Source organism: Acyrthosiphon pisum, chromosome A1, assembly GCF_005508785.2.
Source record: "Acyrthosiphon pisum isolate AL4f chromosome A1, pea_aphid_22Mar2018_4r6ur, whole genome shotgun sequence".
Taxonomy (NCBI): domain Eukaryota; kingdom Metazoa; phylum Arthropoda; class Insecta; order Hemiptera; family Aphididae; genus Acyrthosiphon; species Acyrthosiphon pisum.
Genome location: NC_042494.1, coordinates 48,655,905 through 48,680,141, shown reverse-complemented (window position 1 = coordinate 48,680,141; position 24,237 = coordinate 48,655,905). Strand labels below are relative to the sequence as shown.

The 24,237-nt window shown below is 30.3% G+C and overlaps 1 protein-coding gene across 9 annotated transcripts in view; it reads left to right on the top strand.

The window, feature by feature from the left end:
* LOC100165785 (multiple PDZ domain protein) overlaps positions 1 to 23,299 on the top strand; it is a 63,998-nt gene extending 40,699 nt beyond the window's left edge. For 5 of the 9 annotated variants that reach the window (XM_029487193.1, XM_029487196.1, XM_029487194.1 and 2 more), the window contains 13 exons: positions 4,632 to 4,855; positions 12,673 to 12,767; positions 12,938 to 13,007; positions 13,085 to 13,141; positions 13,599 to 13,652; positions 16,414 to 16,515; positions 16,771 to 16,842; positions 16,950 to 17,076; positions 17,345 to 17,499; positions 17,827 to 17,982; positions 18,732 to 18,911; positions 19,358 to 19,545; positions 22,852 to 23,299. In XM_029487193.1, the coding sequence (XP_029343053.1) occupies positions 4,632 to 4,855; positions 12,673 to 12,767; positions 12,938 to 13,007; positions 13,085 to 13,141; positions 13,599 to 13,652; positions 16,414 to 16,515; positions 16,771 to 16,842; positions 16,950 to 17,076; positions 17,345 to 17,499; positions 17,827 to 17,982; positions 18,732 to 18,911; positions 19,358 to 19,545; positions 22,852 to 23,122 (1,751 nt within the window). In that variant the 3' untranslated portion in view covers positions 23,123 to 23,299. The other 4 variants (XM_029487199.1, XM_029487195.1, XM_029487198.1 and 1 more) reach the window with 4 other exon arrangements.
* Positions 23,300 to 24,237: the final 938 nt, after the last annotated feature.

Genomic DNA, 24,237 nt, shown 5'->3' with positions numbered 1-24,237 from the left:
ACTTATTAAGTATGTGTGGAAAAACAAATATAAATAAATATATTAAGAAAACTACCTAAATTATATATATAAGTACTATACATAGGTATTTTATTTTTTTATGTAGTGAAGATTAAAATGTACACTTTTTTTGTCGATGTATTCAAATTTTGATTATACTATTCATAACATTAATTAATTTTTGATTTATCCTCATAGAATATGAAATGTAGTATAGCTAATTATTAGTTATTAATATAGGTGAATGTAACTAGCTATAGTATTTTATGAATTCATTTTTAACTTTATTAAATTATTTATTTTGTGTACAACACACATTTTAGAACATTCAATTTTAAAAATGAATAACCTATACTAAGCTGATCCGTAATATAAAGTGGTTAGACCAGTACAAAAATAAACTTCCATAAATGGTTACCGAAATGAAACTTTTATCCAATTTATTATTTACTTCACCTTGATAACAAAATAATTAATAACTAACTATAATAATATGAAAAGTTGCGTGTTAGTAGAAGTACGAGTTACTGCAGTTAAATTAAATTGTATACATTTTTATGACATGGCCATTGATATTATATAAAACGTTTATAGTTATTACTTTTTTGATTTGTGTAATTGTGTTTTATACATTCAAATATAATTTAACCAATCAATTGACAATAATGATAGTACTGAATTTTAAAAAATAATATATAATGTCATTCATTGAATAATACACAACTGAAATACTATACCAATATGACGTTTCTATAGGATTTATGGCTTGAAAATTAGAAGTCGAGGGCTTTGCTCTATTTACCTACCCTTCGACTGTTCATCAATATAAACTACATAACATTAACAAGTAACATGTGTTATAGCTCTTTACAAGATTATTACATTATGTTTTTAACTCTTAAGGGTAAATAGTAATTAACTGAATTTATTAGTTACATGTAAATCAATAAATTAAAACAAAATAATAACTGGATTATTATATCATGATTTTTATATTTCAAAGTAAGTAGGTATATAGATTAAATATTGTAAATTGGGTATAGGTAGAAGTACTATTGTAAAAATATGTGATTGTGCGTATTTGCAGTATTTCATCTGTAACAGAGCATAATATTATATCGATAAATGTATAAACTTTACTCGTGTAGAATTGACATGAAAGTTCTAACGCTGTTGTTTTCAAAGTGCATATTATATACTTATGTTTATTGGGAGCCTTAGTAGTTAGTATTTTCTGGGTGCTCTATACATGCACAGTACCTAAACATCACAGTGTCCCGGCACTGCAGATTCGGCCGGATGCCATATTATTCGCATCGAAGCAACAATGGGCGTTTTCACGACGCTCATTGTTTTTCGATAACTCTGTGAAATTAATCAGTGCCGTGTTTAGCTATAGAGATTGGCGTCTTGGGCGATCGCCAAAGGCGCAGAAATTATTAGGACACAAAACCCACCCACGATATTTATAATTTATTTAAAAAAAATTGCAAGTAAAGCATTTGTTTTTAGAAGCGTAAATGCGTTTAACAGCAGATTGTACATAGATTTACTATCATAAAAAGTACAATATTATATATATATTATATTATACACATAACACTGGTGTAAACTGTATTAGTGATGGATGCTCGAAAATTCGACTTTATGACTTAAGCTATTATAGGGGGGAGTTAAAGTATAACAAGACGTAGTCGCTCCCTATATGTCTAACAGTTCCTGTTGAAGAACCCCCAGTCCCCCAAGAAGTAGAAATAGTTCCCCTAGGAGAGGAAAATAGTAGAAAATTGTAACCTAATTAAAGTGAGCGCCTATCACTAACACACAGTCCACAGCGTAGTGTTATGCGTTGAGCGCTCCACGCGCAATACGTACTTTTTAACTAACATAGGTTCAGCCACAAATTTTAAACGGCTAAAACTTCTATTATAATGTCTCCCAAAAAAACTATTTTTATACCATAATTCAATGCATTTAAATTATTTGTTAAAAAAAAAAAATGAAAACCGCAAGAGTGTAGTTGGTCCATTAAACTGCATTTATAGCCAGTGAAAGTGGTACTTTATGGAACAATTAAAAGTAAGCATGTACCTATGAATTATTTTGTTGGAGAGGCAGACCCCCTAGACTACATAGAACGTATTGACTAACACAGGTAACACAGAGTGTGCAACATTTTGTTTTTTGCTAGAGGCGTAATGATAAAGGGTAGCAACGGCACTGTGGTTAATTAATATAATATTGTCCAGCACATATATCAATGATTTACATTTTGAACGCGAGTCGATATGCAACGGTGCTGTAAAATATACGAGTATCTTAAGTACACCATGTATCAGTGCTCATGATGCTGCAGCAGTCAGTCAGCTTCATCAGTAACAGAAAGTGTTGTGGTGTTGATTGTTGATATTTATCCGTTTAAATATATCTTAAAAATCCGCTTAAAAATTTCCATAGAGGTTATCAACCTAACAGCTGCCTACGATACATTATGGAAAATAGCTTTTTGGATAATTCCATGAAATTCTTCTGAAAAACATACTTAGTAACCACTTGCACCATGGCGTCCACCTCAACAACGAAAAAAAAAAAAATTAGAAAAGAACATAATATTGTCCAAATTGCATTCCTCAACGTTCCGTTTTTGCTCCGTTATATTGTTTAACCACTCTACGCTATCGAAATACTCAGTAATGTTTCTTAAATATTTGTAAACCCGGACGATATACGTATCGTTTATACTAGGTAAATATTTTTGATGCTTTAAAATGTGTTTCACTACAATTTCCAAACTTAACAGATAAATACTTCAAACAGACTTACATTAAATTCCAGCAAAACTGAAAGTATAGCTAGTATTTTAACTTGTATCTTAAGTTGTAAGATTTCAGCTTAGAAATAATAGTTTCTGAACACAGCATAAAGTATGGAATTTGCCCAAAGTACTGCCTTAAGTGTTACGCTCTCGCTCAAAAACTATTTAACTAATGTTACGGTAATATGATCGACTCCCGCAACAATAATGTTCAAAAACATATAGCGACGCAGATTACAGTGCTGACTTCTCAACACTTACAACTTCTGTTATCGCTCTAGTGGATTTGGTCGCTGTATATTGTGATTAGGTTTAATTAAATAATTTTCTAACGTCAAAAAGAGAGAAAGATACGCTACATAGTCTCAATCAAAGCATGCGCATCGAAACAATTAAATCTACCCGTATCAAATGGTTATCCGTCCTCCAGCTCTAACCACGATTTAAGATAGTATATGGTAGCCCGACGATCCATTAAAAAAATCACAGGGCATACGATTTAAATCTAAAAGACACGGGCTTTGCGACTGTTTTCGCATATAGCGCTCATATCGGTCAAAATGAAAACTAAAAAAAATTGTTATGTTATAGCTATATACCTAATATAAAAATATGTATAATGATCGTATTATATTATAAATTAATCAAAATTTAAATCCTATGTTGTCTTATCATACCTCGTTAGGCAACCATACTATTTTAAATCGTGGCTCTATCATAACCCCACCGTAGCTTCAGCACAAAAAGGCGTTGCTCAAATAATGGACTAAGTGCAACAATGACTTCAGTTTATCGATATATGATTACTCCAAATTTAGTTGATGGGTTAGGTTGTAATTTACTTAAATTTCGCCGCCTCCCATTGGAAACCTTTGTTTCGTTCAACAACGATAGCTATACAATGTGCTACTAACTGGAAAAAATTAGGATCTTCACGCTAGGGCCTTTATATACTACCTTTTAGAACCCTGTTAGTAATGAGTATAGGAGTGTCTATAGATTTATGTTAAAATCTCCCCGGAAAGAATGGTCAACTTAAAATACCGCTAATAAAAAATGTTCATGGGTTTATAGGAAATATGAAAATCTCGTTTAATTGGATATTTTTCCTAATCCACCCTGTGACTGAGATTGCCTTATTCAGAGCTTAGCATATATTTTATAAAACTGATCTAAAAGAAAGTGTATTAGAAACACTTGAACAGATCCAACATTTTACTCTTAAAGCAACCGAGAATGGCTAAGAAATATTGAAATGATTAATCTATAATTTTATATCTTATACCTATATGTTTAGTTACTGTGTTAATGGTTTTAAAATGAATAATTTATTATCCACTATCATTATTGTTATGTTTATGATTGTTTACGTCAGTTTAATATTGTATATTATATAATATTCTGATGCTCATTTAATGTTTATTTCCCATCTGAATAAACAAGTAGAGTGGTAATGATGAATACCACCCAAAATTGTGGTGCACTATAATATTTCACTCGCGGTTTATCTATACTTCATACTTTATTCACCTATAAATAATTAACTATTGGTTCAGTATATTCTATACTTACCTGTTTATATTGAAATTCTTATGAAATTATTTTGTCATTTAAGTTAGAAATTATAATGAGTAAACTAATATTAACAATAATTGTTAAAATCAACAAAATAATAAGTTATCTGTACGCTGCGTTGGATATTTACTATAAGGATATTATCATTTTTTTATAATGAAATATTATTAACTATATTTGTATGTATAACACATTTAATAACTATATTATTATCATTAATTACAATTTTATACATTTTTAGATAAAGCGAAGAAAAAGTATGGAAATCTGTGCGATGTCAGGGACGGTGGTTCGATCAGCGAAGTGTTGGTGGTAATGTTGGAGAGATCTCCTGGTTCCGGTCTAGGTCTTAGTTTGTCCGGTCATAAGGACCGAACAAAAATGGCGGTCATGGTTTGCGGATTGAATCCCAACGGTCCGGCCGCGAAGTCCGGATGTTTACGGGTCGGTGACGAAATTTTAGAGGTATGTATCCTACATCGTAATAAAAAATTAATGGAATCACTGTAAAAATGTGCTACCTACTATTTAAAGGACGCCTCTCGGGAAATTTAACGAACATTTTTTAACGTCGTAAACTTAATACATATAACATCGATCTCTATACCCAAAATACGCAACGCATTCGGATATGGATATCATATACAACTTACATTTTTAAAATCGATTGGAATGCTAAGATTGAAACATAATGAACTTAATCTGCGTAGTGTCTTGATACATACATCGTTATAGTACCTAGATATATATATAACACAAATTAACTAATAACTATTGTGTATATTTAATATTGTAATTGACGGGTCTTAGCGAATAGCGATAGTAATATTAAATTAATACCAAAGCCCGTTGCCACTATAACTTTTATATACATATTTATTTAATAATAAAAATTTAGAATAAGTATTGATAAAGACTACAACATAATTACATAATTTGTGCGGTTATAAAATACAGGAATATGGAATACAAAGAAAATATTATAATAGTTTTACTTATTTATAAATGTAAAAATGTATTATCTAATTAAACTTTTTGGTAAACTATTCTTTTGCATAAGTTAGGCAACATAATGACTGAATAGCTATACCTAAATAATATAATAATTATGTAAGGTTAAATATTTATAACACGCACGACAGGTTGTCACAGGGGAGTATAAGAGAACGGCATTCCTGAGCTCATTATGGTTTTAAAATAATGTCTTTATAATTGGTATACATTTAGGAGTAGAAGAATATAAAAAGCACTAGATGGTCAAACAATTTTTCCCCGAGGCACATAGGTTTCGTAACAAAAGCTTACGAACATCTATAGTCGTCATAAAATCAATTTATATAAAGCACATCTATGAAAATTATCTATATTTTAAATAGGTATGTTATTTATATAATATCGCTCAATAAAAGAGTGTAAGTACATTTGCTAACATAAAAACATAAAAATATTCTAAAAGTTTGTTCTAGTAGGTATAGATTTAAATATATTGCATACGTGTTATATTTATTTATATTCACAATATTGAAAAACTGTATGATTTTATTCTGACGTACTTCATATTATACTACCTACATAATATTATAATATACTAGGTAGTTTTAAACAGTACAATATAATATACATCAATAAAGGATGAAAAATAAATAATATACATTAATCACACCATATTGATTTCGGGTACTCGATCTTTATAACCTTCTTAGTTTAAAATATTTTTATTGGTAACAATGTATCGTACTGTTGTAGCAGAAAAAAATGCCTCATTCTCCATGACCGTGTATTTATACAATGTAATAAATAAATCCATGATAAATATAGGTAATATATTTATATGTATATATATATGTACTATGTATACAAAAAATACATTTATGAATGGCTTTTTCAATAACAATAGCGCCGTAACGCCGTAGCCGCGTCGTAACGTATATTTGTATGTATATGTATATAATATAGGATATCCTGTGCATGCGTATGTACGCATAATATTATATATGTATATCGTCCTCCCATAGTTTATCATATACATTGTATATATATATATATATATATATATATATTATTATGCATGTACGTATAGTCTGTATACATATTTATACACAATATTATATTATATGCAGGGTAACTCGAAAATCCTTAGGCCAAATTGAAATCTGATACGGTCTGTTATGATATGATAAAGTCTCGTCTCCGCGTCGTCGGTATAAAATATAATAATAATACGCGTACAGCGATTGGACCCTTGTCGCCTCCACATCTCGCGTATACAACTCTGTCGTCGTGATATACCCGCGAGCATAAATCATACCCGTTATAGTTGTTAAACCTATAACTCAACGGGTGGTTACGTTTGTATAGAATTGTATGTGCGCACACGACCGGGATGTATATATACAGTTTACACTTAAGTAAACTTATACCGCAACGGCGGTCGGTGTTTGTTTTGTATATTACCCATATACTCCGTGGACCAATCGGCGTGATACCTGCATAATCCAATAAAAAAAATTCGTATAGTCGTCTGCGTTCGTGCGGCGAAAGTTGAAACCGAAATCGTCTTAAAAATGCGTCCGTGGTTGTTTTATATCATCGAGACTTTTACTGCTATTCGACCGGGGCCCAGGCCCCCAGCAGACCCCATCCATATTATATACAACACCTAGGTGCACATACAGTTTATTATACATTTATAAGTATGTCGTATCTACAGATTACAAACTACCTTTATGACTTATAATATGTGTTTCACATGTATAATATATACGGGTGTGTGTTTGTGTGTGTGTGTGTGTGTGTGTGTGTGTGTGTGTATTGTCCGATACTCCGATCCTATTTCTTCTGTAATTCACATAATATTTATTTGACCATTTGAGTTTTAATTTTGTTAAAAATAAAAATCTATTCAGTTGTTAGAACGCCATATCATTTGTACCTACAGAGTTGTTATTCGCATGTCCCTGCAACGACTGTTTAGGACTCTAGCTTTTAATATAAATAACTATTGTATAATATATATACATATACGCCCTAGGTTCTTTTAACAACGAACACTCGTTATTTCGTTCACTTTTTTTACTTCTTTAGACATTTTTGTATCGGAAAATGTAAGATATATATAATTTCTAACACATTTATACTACCTGTATATTTTTATCCATTATTTCTGTCGATAAACTAACCATCCACTTTTTATTTTGAAAGTCTTATGTATGAGTGTTAATTCATTCAAGTTAGTATTTAGTATAATATTTATACATTTTATGTTGGCAAATAATATTTTTTATAAAAAATAACATTTAAGCTGTGTTTGCATAATCTTACAACAAAATTCAAATAAAACACTATTGATTTAAATATATCATAAATATAATTTATCATACTAGGACTGGATTGTTGAATGTAGACTGTACCTATATAATATTATTTATTTATTTGAATATTATATTAAACGAAATACATAATTAGCTAATTAAAAAATGCAAACTATACGATTTCATCGTTCTCTTTTGTAGCATTGCAATACGTATCGTATTTTACTTTGGGTAAAGGTTATGCAATTCTGTGGAATTATGGGTTTAGGCAGACTTTCATTTGGCGTGTTGAAATTCAAACTATCCTGCCGCGAGAGCGCCAGGTTTTGAACTTATATATTAAAAGAACACGCCTTGTTTTTATTTCGAACACAAAATTTCTTCTTTTTCCTTCGATTCCTCTACGTGTGTTTGGTAACGCAAAATAATAGTTAGGTACCTATATAGTTTTATATTATATTTATTATATACACAGCCGATGTGTACAATAAGTAAAATACAAATCGCTGACAGAAACCATTATCTGCACCACACATATTATATTATATATAGGTATTGCTTTTTCCAACCAAAATCGAAACTACAATAAATTTATTGAACAATAACAACACGTAGCTGTGCTGCTATAGGCTATATGCAGTACCAATATAAATATATGCATACCTACGTTTACATCGTGTGTTTGTATGCACGAAAAAGTTCTGTCGTACGTGTATATTAATATAGCCACGTCCACTATATAGCTACCCTTTAGCACGCTCATAACTTATTCATGGACACACAACTCCCCTAAGGCTTTGATATTCATCCGGTGACGAGGGATACAGGTGCAGTCAGGACAGAGTATATAAATGGGAAATGGGTTTAATTTAAAATGCATCACGTTATATTGGCTCAGTACCTTCCGTGACTCGGAATCGTCGGATAGAGGGAGGGGTGGATTTTTATTTGTTTAAACAGCGAAACCAATTTTATATGTTTATAGTCTCTTATGTCATTTGTTTTAAACGGATCTTGGATACGAATGTACGAGTGATGTATATAATATATTTTAATGGCTGTATATAAATATATATATATATATATAGATAAGATAGTATTATACCCTACATTATAATAATATATATTTTTACTGCGCTCGTAAAATATAAATATAATAATAGGAGAAGAGTCGTCTGCTAAAGTTTGTTCACTGCAGTGATACTGAAATGTATAATATATGAACATTTGTTGATGAAAATGGCCTTTTTTGTCATAAAAAAAGGGTCCGGAAAAAAGCTGACATACGCAGCCGTGATGGGTAGGGAGCGATTTTGCAAGTTATGGTATGTACCTACAAATAGAAGTGGGAGTGGATTCAGAGTTCGGACAGAAACGGTTGACCTATATTTGGTTTTCCCGTAGGCCAAAAGGTCAAAGGTAGGTATATAATATGATTTTTCACTATTGTACCTATAAATCATGTTTCTTTTATAAGAACGCATTTAAATATAACAGAATTCATTACTTATGTATAATATATGATATTGTATGTACCTATACGTGTTCTACATATTATGCATTTTTATAAATTATTAAATATTTTTTTTTTAGGATTTCTTATATTCATCACATTATATTATTATTACCTACTATTTACTACCATATTATACACGGTTGGTATTTCAAATTACAAATATCACGTAATTACATTATTTCTTTGTCGGTTGGATTATTTATATTAAATGGACGTGTATATATATATATATATATATATATAATACGAGGAAATATCATACATGGGAAGATTTTTAATTTTACATACTTTGGTAACTTTTAAATACGTCTTCTAAAACCACGTATATTTTGTATACAATTTCATTGTAGGTAACTACCACTTGCTGGTATAATATACCAGAAGTTAATGGCAGTATAACATTGCATAATACTATTGGTATCGTTAAAGTAAAAACAATTGGAGAACATTACTTCTTTTAATAAATGTATGCACTGGCACAAGCTTCAGCAGTGATTAAGAAGAAATATTATTTCTAAAATAAATAAAAATTTTAGTTTGAACTAGGAACGTTGGTAATTTCAAAAATTTTTTTACGTCTAGCTACGTTTGTATACTTTTATTATTAATTGACAAATATACAGGATAATTCTTTGAACACAAAACTAAGACAATTGGTGTGTTTTGAAAAAAAGAATTCGCTTTGAAGTTCTATTATAACACTGTTTTTTATAGCGTATATTAAATCTATTTCGGAGTAGTGTCACAATTTCACAACGTATTCTTCGTCACTTCACACCTCTTATCATACTTTAAATGCCTTTTTTTTTTAAAAAAACTATTATTAACAAATGGTTTTGGTATAAATATTCAATTTAATTATTGAAATTTTAATAAAATATTATATTTCATAATATACAATTTAAAATATGGATTGCATTTAAAAAATAGTGCAAACATTTTTTTATTTCAAACAATAAAAGATTCGATTTTTTAAAAATATATATACCTAGTAGGTATTATAGTTTATAAATACTGTAAAAGTACTTAAAAGTACTTAAAGTATTGTAAAATATTTTTAAATTCAAAAACAGACCGGAGTAATGAGTGTTCCGTGCGCTCTGTATATGTACATATTATAAGCATATAAATATATATAAATTATAATCATTTTAAACAGATAATTTATATTATATCTACTGTATTATAATTACTACTTATTATATCAAACTATTGCTTAGATTATCACAATAATTTCATTTTAACTATTTCAGTTTCTAATCACATTATTAAAATAATTATAAACATAATTCACATTAAAAAAAAAACGGACAATTTAGATAACAATTCACTAGCCATTATTGAAAGTATGTACCTACTACTGGTGCTTACTTAATAAATAATTACCCACATCTTTATAGGATTAATTATCATCTTAATTAACCTATATTATATTACCTGCAAACCGTAAAAATATTAAAAAATTCAAAGTTAAATTATGTAAAAGCTTATGTTTTATAATGTTCAAAATTAGTTACGTCTTAAAATATATTGGTGAATTGTATAATATATATTATATTTAAAATTCAAGAAACCTCCTTGACATATTACGTATACGATTCGTTGATTACGATTTACGAGACTACTGTATTAGTTATTTTATATTATTTAGTACAAAGTCTCTTGTTATCTATAATATCTTTTGATTATTTTGTACAAAACAAATGATTTATGCGTAAATCGTCTATTCAATTGTATGTAAAATACTAACAATATAAGAATAATATTGCTCTTTTTACTTTTTAAATTCGAGTTGTTAATAAAAAAAATGTAGACTTTACTATATGTATAGTATTATAGTGTATTATATATACTACTATGTTACATATATACTCAATAACACTTAAGGAGTGAGTTATAATATTTATTATAATGATTTTTTTTTGTGTTTGTACATAATATACTATTAAATATTATAGTATATAAAATATATAAACATAAAATTAATCATCTATAAAATTTGACCTTGAACGTCATATCGTATAAGTCCCGCCTGTGTCCTTTTCTAAAAATGATAGGTGCCTGATGATGGTTTAGATATACATGCCTCTATAGTTGATGATTAAAGTTTATTGGATTCACAGATGATAGTTTTAGAGCAAATGCAGAATCGTGGTTGATCACAAATTTAAAGGCACAATAAACGATATTATTATTTTTAAATAATATTTTCAAAATATCTTTAATTTTTTTAGATTATATAATATCTATTTCTATAATCATGTAGTTATTGTAATAGTTATTTAAAATGTCTTACGTTATTCGGAAATCCTTTTCCACATTACGGTTTTATGTGTATACGATATACATGATGGTATATTTAGGTACCTAATTAATTATTTCCTATCCATAATAGATTTAAAAAAGTGTTAAGTTTTTGAAGATAATTTTTGGTATGCACGCAAATATGAATCAATAAGTAATGATCATTATATTATAATAATGGTGCGTAGTACTGTAGTGTTATAATATAGTATAAATAGTTTAAATAGGTAGTATAATACATGAGAAACGGACATTTGACACTCGACAATTGGCCATACATTTGGCAGAACAATTGACATCTGTACAATGGACATTCGACACCAAAAATTATGCGTAAAAAAACAAATAACTTTTTAAGATACTTTGAAATTATTTGTGATATTGTCTTTCATAAAACACAAAACACGCTCAATTTCTACTTGACAACTGTCGGTATTATGTGAATATTTTTAAATGCGTATTACTATATTCTAAAATTCATTTGTGCTCTGTAATGAAACTGGTACTGAAGCCTTTGCCACATTCATTTTTCTGTTCAACGAATGTCCGACGTAAGTTTCATATTTTTTTTTAAACATAAATATAATTGGCACAATAAGTTTTAGAATTATTTATAAAACTATAAATTCTTCTATTTTAAGGTTAATTTTATGTATTGCGCAGTCACTCACAACACGCAAACTAATACTTACCAATTTATCTAAATTAATAACTATCCTGGTGAGTGGCGGATCAATTGCCCTGCTTCTATTATGGGTATTAAAATATGATTATATGAACATTAAATTACCAGGTGGGTGGAAAGTGTTTTAATTTCGCAATAGAACATGTATATTATTTATAAAATAACAAAAATATTATGAAAATGCATTTTTTACAATTAATTTAAAACTACACGATATTTATAGTATATTTTACTTTTTACATAATACGATGATAAAATTATTTGTGGATCGTATAATTTTATTAATGTTATTCGACTTGTGATTGGCGTCCCCTACTACACTGACCATACTACACGCAAAAAATAAATATAATATGTAGTTCATTGCTATATATAATTTATTTATGTTTCTAAGTAACGAATCGATCAAAATGTCCTAATTAACCTAATGGATTAAAAACTTTTAAAAATCATTTTTTTTTTTTAGGTTAATGGGGTAGTTTTACATGGAAGATGTCACCTAAACGCCTCAGCCATAATCAAAGGTATACCGGGACCAATATACAAAATAATTGTTCTAAGGTAAACTCTAGTTTTTGTATTATTTATTGTCATGTTCATTTATATAGAACATTTTTTAATGGATTACATTTTTTCAACACCGTCCACTTACGTATAGACCACTTAATGATTTAAGTCAGACATTTTTGTATACCCAATATTTTAACCTAATTACTAAATTTGTTCTGCAGGAAACCTACGGCCCTGGACGAATTAGCGGTGCGACCGATCACTCAGTTTCCTATTACACTAGATGACGAGGTTAGTAATTAAACTAGTTTTATATTATTTTCATCTCTTGTATTCAATAACAATTAAAATAATGGATTTTTTGGCAGACACCAGAAGAGAAGTATGCCAATTACAAAGGCCTACGGATCGTTACTATGAAGAAGGTAAATATTTCTATTTTGATGTTTCCTATAAACATAAATTATTATATATACCTACCTATAATCTATATAAACACTATAACCTTGTAAAATATAAAATTACACTCCTGTATAAAATTACTATGGGCACTTGGCTCTTATTCCTGTATATCTTAGACCTATGTATATCATTTAAATATATTATACAATTTGTGAAATTGATAAAAAAAACCTCCGAGTTTTGTTCACACCAACACAGCATTTAATTTGTCCCATACCCAAAACATTATATATATATATATTTAATACATATTATATAATAATAATATATATATTTAATACATATTATATAATATATATATATATATATATACCTAAATTATGTGTTCGTATATAATAAACACGCTCAAAAAATTATCACAGGATTAATCACTTATATATAATGTTGTGTAGTACAGTTGATTTGATATGTTTCCTATAGCCCTGTATCAGTTTTACATACGAAGGCCAAATCACAAATTCACCCACACAACAGGTAAAAGAACACAGCACACTGGATCGTTGAATGATGGTTTTTATTTCTGCGTATAATTTGTTTTGTTTATTATTATTTTGTTTATACATATTATTATATCATAAAATAAACGTTGGGTTAGAAATAATGTAACCCATATCGAAAGTAGGAGGGCAAATCGTTCCGAATAAAATTGAAAATAAGGATAGACTGTGATAGTTTTATAACTATTCCTAATTATTGCAGAATGCAATTTTTTAATTTAGTAAAATAATAACCCCTCGATATGTTATTGGAATTGATTGACGCAACTATAGTAATGATATTTAGGAGGGGGCGGAAATAGTGAAACTATTAGATATACCTTTTAAACATTTGAAGTGTGCCGTTTTTTGAAGTCTACGTATTGATTTTATTTTTAATAATTTTTTAACATTTTCTAACACCACAATAAGGGATATATTATTACCTACTTATAACCTACCTTCCAAAAATAATGTTTAGTATTAATTTTTGATTTCATCATTAAATAATTCAAGAAAATTCTAATTTGTTGGTACCTACCTATATACATTTGCTCATAAGTATAGTTAAAAATAATAGTTATAGCGTTAGGTATCTATTTAATTACAAAAGTATTTATTTTTCAATAGTAAGCCATGTTTATTTTACGTAGGTATACATTTATTCGGATTTCACTATTTTTGTATTCTAGATTCTGAGCTGAGCGATGAATGTATTTGTTTTGTAATTACATGTGTATTTTCAGCGTGTCTTTCTGCAACTTTCACAGATTAAATCGGGGCGTGCTACCACCATAATTTTATTACGAATCGATGGTCGATTATCGACACCTTTTCTGTCACCAGATATTGCCTGGTTATAGAGTTTAGTATAGAGTTTAAATATTTCAATTCCAATACAATTATCAATTACTTACAAAATATTATGATTGCATTTAAAAAAATAATATAAATTAAAATGTATTAAAATTATTATAGTAATAATATATTTGAAATATACAGAGTGTTTTTTGAAGCATGCTCACCATATTGTTATGCTTTAATTATACGTACATTTAAATTCTGATTTTTGGATTTTTTAGATACACATGGAGACTATACATGTACCACTTTAGGATGATCCTCTGTCAATACAAACTTCTGTTTTTCAAATAGGAGCCCACTTTTTCACTTTTAATTATTCAGCTGATATTTTTTTGAGAATTTTAATGTATCTAAAACAAAGTTTGAACGAATAGTTTTTGAGTTATATAATTGTGTATTAAGGATAATAGGTATGTCTATGGAAATGGGTTAAGTAGATTTGGGGCCTTGGGGGCTTAGATGATTTTAAAAATTTAGTAATTATACTATATTGATCTATCAATATAAATAATTTGTTAAAATGATCTAAGTATAATGAATAGTACATCTAATATTACATATACCTAATATTTTTATAAAACCATATTTAAGGATATTGTCCTTAGCACAAGCATTTTAATAACTCAGAAACTACTTATTACAATTTTGATTTAGATCCATCAAAATGTTCATGAAAATTACCCTCTAAATAATTTACAGTAAAAATTACTGGGGGGGGGGGGGGGGTTATTATATTTGAAAAATAAATGTTTATATCGCCACCTGACACTCCTCAAGTAGTAGAAAAAATATCAGGAATTTGAAAATATAGTCTTTAGGATTAAAGATCTTCAAAATTCTGATTTTTAGAATTTGAATAAATGTACCTAATATTAAGGGGAGAAATGGAGGTGAGCATACTTAAAAAATCACTCCGTATAAGTGCTTGATAAATGATTATTAAATTGTATACAGTTTTAATTTTATACATATTATACATAAATTTATAACAATAAATCGGTTCAAACTGAAGAACCAACTGATGTTTTACAAATTATAACTACGGCTTAAAAATATCAGCATTAAAAAAGTAAATAGAATATAAAAATGTACTTACTTTTATGAATATTTTAATTTTTTAAAAATATTTAAAGAAGATAGAGCTGAAACTAACATTCTATTATTTCCTGATTATGAAGTACAAATTTTATTATAAAAGATTTACCTAATTATTAAATATATTGTAGTGTTACTTCGATAGTTCAGAAAAAGTAGAAGAACATTTGTTTAATCCTTTTCGTTTTGGAACTAGCCAACTGTGGGCATTGAAATTAAACTATAGCGGGTGATTATAGCATCCCCGAGCACTACAAATTTGACATAAATTAATTGAATTCGTGATTTTACCATACTTCTATCCCGATGAATCTGCGTACGTGTCTGATATTACCTTATTTATTGAAACGGTAACGATATTCATGTATGCATTAAATAAGCTTGAATATAATATAAAACGATGTAGTGTGTAGGTACTTAGTAGTTAGTACTTACCTCTAGGACATGTCAGTTATTCAACGATTTTCGTTATCTTTGCAATACTGCAGCATTCAAAGCGTTTGCCCTCCTGCTAAAATATATAATATACATAGTAGAATATAATATACAAGGTGTATACATTGACCGTTATATTTTCGTTGTGCATGCGTTTTATACTATTGAACACGTTTAATGTATAATATAATATTATATGTGTATGACGTCTGACCACTGCTGCGAGTGTTTTAAGTTTGAACATATAATATAGAGTTTTGACACACTTAACAATATAATATCGTACCTATGTAGTATTTATGTCATTAAAAAAAAAAAAATGCTTACTAAAATAATAGCAATAACGTTTTGTATTTTTATTGCAGAGTCCTCATGGTCTGGGCATAATGATTTTGGAGGGGAAACACGCGGAACTAGGGACGGGCATATTCATATCCGATATACAAGAAGGAAGCCCAGCTGAACAGGTGAATACTATATTATGATGGTTTTCGGGAAAAGGCTGTGTTCAATTTTTTGCGTTTTCCTGCCACATAATACATAGTAATAATAATAATAATAATAAAAGAACGTTATAATATATAGTTACACGTCATTTCAGCTGTGCAAATATTTGCCAAAAAAAAAAAATGGGTTTATCTACCACCGACATAATATAATAGTATAATACAATTTATTTTACAAACATTCTTACGCCAAACATGTCTATACTTCCTTTACAGGCTGGTCTGACGGTAGGCGATCTGATTTTGGCTGTGAATAAAGACACACTTCTGGGGAGTACATACGACGCAGTGAGTAATAAAAATAAGTAATAACAATAACGACACGTGTACAACTACCTAATATATACATACAAATTCAGAACCCGATTTTTAATTGAATAAACGTGATTTTGCAGGCGTCATCGTTGCTGAAGAAGACTGAGGGTGTCGTAACGTTAGTGGTATGCAACCCGCGTAAAGACGAGGGAGTGACGGTTGCGGACCAGAAAGCCGCCGATAAACCTAAACAACCGGAAAAACCGAGTAAGTCTGTGGCTATTCGATCTTTGAAAATATATTTCGTTTTATTTTTTTTTTTTGTCTTGTTTCTGTTACATTAAGCTATATAATATAATTTATTTAATTTTTGCTGCATGATTACCTACGCTCTTGCATATACGTTCGCATGGATCGTTGTTTTTAATTATTTTTCTCTGTGAGTAACGTTTTAAAAATAAACTAACAAAAATAAATTGTACAGTTGTGTACGCGTGTATACGATTAGTACTAATAAAACCATTTTAAATCTTAGAATCTCAATCACCCGTTTGTTTGGACCATTCAGTCGAACCGCCACCAGATCCTGCGACCGCCCCGATAAAACCAGGTTTCGAATCGACGATCGAAATCAACAAGGACAAAGTTGGCTTGGGTCTCAGCATAGTAGGCGGATCTGATACATTACTGGTAATAATAACCATTATTAATACCTAACAATAACAATAATAATAATAATAATAATAATAATAATAATAATAATAATAATAATAATAATAATAATAATAATAATAATAATAAATACAATAAATACCTATAAACTATCTGGCCATAAACCTATAGCGGCTGTTAGCTATAAATCTATAATATAATATAAAAAAAACATTTGTGTTCTTGTGAAACAAATATCTGAGTCTCGTGTTGTCGTGTCACTGCAATCTGCTATAGTATTAATGTATTATGTTTTACGGTACATTGTATTATATTTTATTTATTATAATCTGTGTATGTTAAAAGGACGTAGTCATGATTCACGAGGTATATCCAGACGGAGCCGCAGCCAAAGATGGCAGACTCAGGCCCGGGGATCAGTTGGTGGAGGTGAACGGGGAAGACTTTAGGAGCATAACGCATATCAAAGCGTTGGGCGTCTTACGGCAAACGCCGGCAAAGGTATACTAGTTATAATAATATTAGACGTGCCTTGCAACATTACGACTCGGTATATTATAACATGATTCATGGCATCATGCATATTATTTATAAGATTATATTATAAAAAATATACCTATCTATATCTGCAAAGTAATTCCTATAAATCTGAAGCGAAGGAGAACACTATCATTTGCCAGTGTCCCAGTTGCAATTGTTGTGGTTTTGAGAAGAAGAAGAAATCGTTTTTACGCCTTCTTTATCGACAATATTTTTGCTGAGAAAAATAATAATTTTACCAACAATATACCGATTTTTTCTGTGTTCATAAGCATTTTAGGTTTAGATAAGATGTAATAAAAGGTAGAAGAGGATATTTCGATATTTGGTGCCGCACTTACAGAACTCTGCAGTTTATCTAAACTTTAAATGCTGCAGTTGTAAAAATGTAATATTGTATTTAAATTTACTTTATATTTATGCAGCCGAATTCTAATAAATGGTGTTTGGGAATTTACAATTAAAAACCTTATTGTAGTGAGAATTTAGATATCTTTTAAAACATAAAAAAACCGCGTTAAAAGAGAATCGCCTTGGAATTATTATAATGACATGCAAAGACTCTTATTCTGAGCTGCACGTTAAACGGTACTAATATGGAAATATATTATTATAATATATTTCATACTTGTGCACACTTGCACACTGCCTTATGTAGCATTATCTGTTTTCTTACATATAACATATTATTTATATTGAATTTCCCTAAGGTGACCATGGTCGTGCTTAGAGACGAGTCGTGCGTTCCAGACGAAAATGGTCGTGTTTCCGCTGACACGACGAATATCATGGACGCGTTCGATGTGGAATTGACAAAAAAACCCAGCAAAGGTCTAGGGTTGAGCATAGTGGGTCGGAAATCCGGTTCGGGAATATTCATATCGGATATTGTAAGTGACATTTAACGTGGGGTAAACATAATGTACATGACGTGGATTTTAAAAGTTCTAAAAAACAAGAATAATAAAATAAAAATATATGTACAACGCTTATAATTAAAACGCTATGTACAAATGAACTAACTTTCCATAAACGGTTTAATAGTAAAAATAAAGTTAAATTTTTTTATGCACGTTTACATGGAACGCGAGATTAGAAAAAAATAGTCTTATATTCTATAGTATCTCACAAATATTCATTCTGTATTCAATCATATTGTTTAATACACCATGAAGGACGTATAATAAATTGCGACCGTCTTGGTATAATAATAAAATGTGGGAGAATTTCGGATTTCCATTTAGCACACCTATTATATACCAACCGGTTACCTAGTACAGTAATACCGGCATAGTACATGGTTATCTATAGGTATAGTACTTACGTATTTTTTCAGGTGGCCGGTGGTGCGGCCGGCGTTGACGGCCGTCTGATGAAAGGCGATCAGATCTTGGCGGTCAACGGCCAAGACTTGCGGAACGCATCTCAAGAAGAAGCTGCTGCCGTACTGAAGACGGCGACGGGCCGAGTCACTTTGAAAATGGGTCGTCTCAAAGCTCGCTCGTCCACGTCTAGTTCGGACAAGTAAGCGTCGATATTAAATATTGTATATTATTATCTATATCAGTGGCGTGACTTATTGAAGGTTTCTTGACCTACAGGTAGTGAAATTGCTCAGTTCCCTATTTCCCTTTCCCATCGTGTAAGCGCTGGTATGGGCATAGGCCCGAAAGATACCGTAAATGAACAATTCGTTTTTAAGAACTATGCTATATAATATGCAATTAGTTACTACAGTAAAAGGAAAAGGGCGTTACTTATCCGCCCAACGACCAAATTCCTTTTTGGTTTTATCGTGAGAAATAAATCATATATTTTCATGTATCCAGCTCAAATAGATATAGTAAAATATTCTACATTACGAGTATACCGAACTCTTTTTTATTTCAAACAATTATATAGTTGGACAATTTGAAATTTGACATATTTCGAAAGCGACGGGTTATGTCATAAGAACATATAATCCTTCTATAAAAATAATTAAATTCTATTTTATACAAATATATGTAGCATTTGAATCAGTGTCGGGTTAACGTTTGGGTCCAGTCGCCACAGCAGGACCATATCGGCGGTCCTTAATCCCTATGTAGCTATAGTTATGCCACTGATATACATGCAATACATATGCACACCTACTACCTAGTGTTTATTATTATAAATTATAATATATAATATGTATATGAGATATGAATGCATATCGCGAACAATGACAAGCGTTGAGCAGTCAACAAACTTAAAAACGAAGAAACAAATCCGTCGGAATTGTGTCACAATAATATTATAATATATAATAATGTGATACCTATACTCGTCGAGAATCTCAATATAATATTGTTTTTTCATGCTAACCTCCGGAAATATGCGTAGAAAATGATTTTCATATTCTGTAAGTAAAATACCTTTGTGGAGTGTCACAGTAGAAATAATTACTATGTAGTCGTGTGTATAATATGTGTATATTGTTATAGTTGTAGAACTTATATTCCGATGATATCATCTACGTGTGTAGTAAATTAGTAACGAGTTTCGTATAATAGTTACGAGCCACTTATCAACTCGTTACTATTATGTAATATTATTTGCGTGCATCCGTATTGTAGTCGTCTGAGATGATTTTTTATTTGTTTATACTGCATGAATTATGGTCGTTGTGAGTTTTTACAAACTTTTTTTTTTTTGTTCTGTGTTTGTTATTATTATTATTGTATATTATATATATATTAATAATATGTTATTACTCATTATATATTTTTATCGCATTGGCGTGGCTAAACGCGTTAAGGCTCACAGTTCGGTTAATTGCCAGTTGTGTTTCGGGGCCACGTTGCATATTATAATAAATTAATAACCATGCGCGTCGTAGTTGCTTAATGAGACGGTAGGATAGATCTATTATAATATGCCGATGTGTGGCTGCTGATCGCAATTTTGCACATCGGCGGGGTCGCGTCGGCCTTGTGTGCGGACAATACCTAACTATGCGTTTGTATACCTTTATAATATATATCATCATCATCATATTGTAATTGATTAGGGGCGGCGGTGTTCTTATATTATTATAGAACCATCATAATTACATAGGTACAATATTATGTAGGTAGGTACAGGCGCGTCTCCTCCGTAAGCCATGAGATGTTCTGTTTTTGCTAATAGATAAATACTTTTTATAAATTTTGTTAATTGTTAAAAGCGGTGGAATTGACCCGAAGGCGCCCCTGGGTAGGTAGGTATACAGACGTACAGTACTAGGCGTGCCTATTGAGATATGCGAATAATACTGTTGCTGTAGTTGTCACTTGTCGATGTAGATAACGAAATAAACGTACGCCTATAATTTATCGGAAAATTATTATTATTGTGAAATCTCGTCGATTTTGCAATGCGCATACCTAAAGCATATACAAAGTCGAGTATAACGCTCCGTTGCAGTCCGTGATATAGATTTATTTCAATATAAACAGTTCAGCACTTTGCATAAAACTGTATAGTCGTGTTCCGTCAACTGGTTTTATTAATTAAGAATGTATGCTTAATACGCAGATTATTAGCGGTGGAGAAAGATGGTCGTGTCTATATACATATCCAATGCCAAATATAATCTTATTTTCACACCCTACAATACTACTATTTTCTTTCATTCAATTTTTTTTTTGTTTTTAATACTGACTACCTATATTACACCCATTCAGGCTTATATTATGATATTTTATCACTCGTTTATTTTAGAAAATAAATTATAAAATGTATTTTACTGAATTGTACCTTTATGACTTTATATCTATAATAGTTTCAATAGTTCTAAACTCAAAACACATCTTTGTTGATGTTCATAATTTGCCATATATATATTATATTTTTACATCACTATATAGGTATTTACAATTTGTACGTTTTCAATAACTCTCTTGCAATATGGGCTCCGAGAATAGAGTAGGTATATACTCCTATATACTTACCCGCCTCCAACCAATTTAAACAATTTTATTTTGATTATATTATTTTAAATTTTAATAGTATTTAGTTGTTATCGTGAACTATGTAATAATCTAGACTCTCAGAAATATTTAGTGGCAATGGAATCAAAAATGTTATTGCTTTGCACGTGGATGTCAATAATTGAATATAATATAGATACACCAAAGTTCGATTAACTTACTTGAATGAAAACCTGGTGTCATTTCTCTTGATCATAAATCAATTATATTACCTATCTTTAACGAGTTTTTTAACCATCAATAACTATAATGTTGACGTCCACAAAAAAATAATATGCGTGTTTCCGTGTTTTATATTAATACCAGGATAAATGTATAGAATTCAAATTAAACGATTTTCATTTTTACTCATAAATGCATTAAACATTTAAATTTTAACATTAAATATCTACAAAAATTTAAACTTTAAACGGCGATTCCATAAGTCATCGAATATTTTAAATTATTTATAAACAATTATTCATGGGTTATTGGGGTGAAGGGGGAAATGAGAGCCTACTCCGTGGACCACCGAGTAGCCGTCTGCGGCCTCCCTTACTTGGGGCTTAAAAACCTGCAGTTATATAACACCCCGATTTAGGCACATATATACCTATATATTATCAGTATATTGTATATACTCTGATACTCAACATAATGTGTCGGCCGACTTACCATTTAAAATATTATTTACATTTTATATACACATCTATCTTACCTATCGGCTAAGTACTATATACTAATATCATGGTAATTGGTATTTGACGACGCAATAATATTATTACCTATATCGATTACAAAACTAATGTATTGTTTTTGTATTTGTTTGTCCCGTATCGTTATTATGATCAAACAGCGACTCGGCGGCGTCATTGGCAGAAACGCGCACCGTGACGATGGTACGTAGAATGGACGGGTTCGGGTTCAGCATCGTCGGCGGTCACGACCACCTGCCGATTTACGTCAAGACGGTGTTCCCCGACAGCGCGGCCGACTCGAGCGGGCTGTGCCGCGGCGACAGGATTTTGGCTGTCGGTGGCGTGCCGGTGGACGGCATGGAACACGATCAGGTGGTCGCCTTGCTCAACGAAGCGGTCGCGTCCGTCACGCTCACCCTACAGTCGTAGCCTTCCGCGGAGGATAGGACGTTTCGAGTACCTCACCTACCTTAGTATTATAAGTTATAACTAATAAGTGTAAACGACACCACCGCACTGTTTGTATAAGCGAGGAGATCCATTTAACGTTGGACACTTATCATTATTTCAGATAACACTAACATTTAAAAATATTATTTTTTTCATAATTTTATTATAACTTATAAGTCGTTACAAAACAACATTTCTGGAAAAATTATGATTTTACTTTTGAATATCAACTCACATTTTTAATTTCATATTTCGAAACAGAATATTATTTGGAGTAGGTATTTCGATCTATAAGAATATAATTTTGGACAGTTAATTTATAAGTAGGTATTATAAGTATTTAAACTTTTAAGTATGGATGAACAGAGTAGTGGACAAACATTTTGCCAACTACTAGGTACCAATCTACTCTGCTCAAATGAACTTGAAATACTTACCTCATAAACTACTCGTCCAAAATTCAATTTTTATAATATATCAAAAAAAAAATATTTTCAAAAACATTAATAGATAGTTTTAGAAATAATGAGTGTCTTATGTTAAATGGATCACACGGTATAATATATTATAATATGTAGGTACATATTGTACTCACGTCATTGTACCGCTCTACCTCTCCACACCCTCTCACTATCCCTCAACAACGAAAAGATATAAAATGCAATGCGTGTATACCCACAGATTTTATACGAAGGTAGTAGATAATAATAATAATAATAATAATAATATCACAGTATTAAAGTTTGGTGCAAGAGATAATTAAAAAATGATGATAATATATGATATATTATTATTATTATAATAATCCGGGCTTCGGATTCGATCTATTATATTCGAACACGTACCCTGATTTTTGACATTTTTCTCGGGATGAGATCGCCAAAATGGACTGTTAAATGACAAATATAGAACGACGACTGCTGCAGACACATGTGCATATCGTATATCCTATAATGATATTATGAGTTATGTTTACACTGCATATTCGATATAGAAAGTTTGGTCCAAAAAATTGTTGGTCGGTCGTTTAAATCTTGAAACAGATTTTTCGGATAATTCAAGCTGGTCGACGTATAATCCGGATTGAACGATGT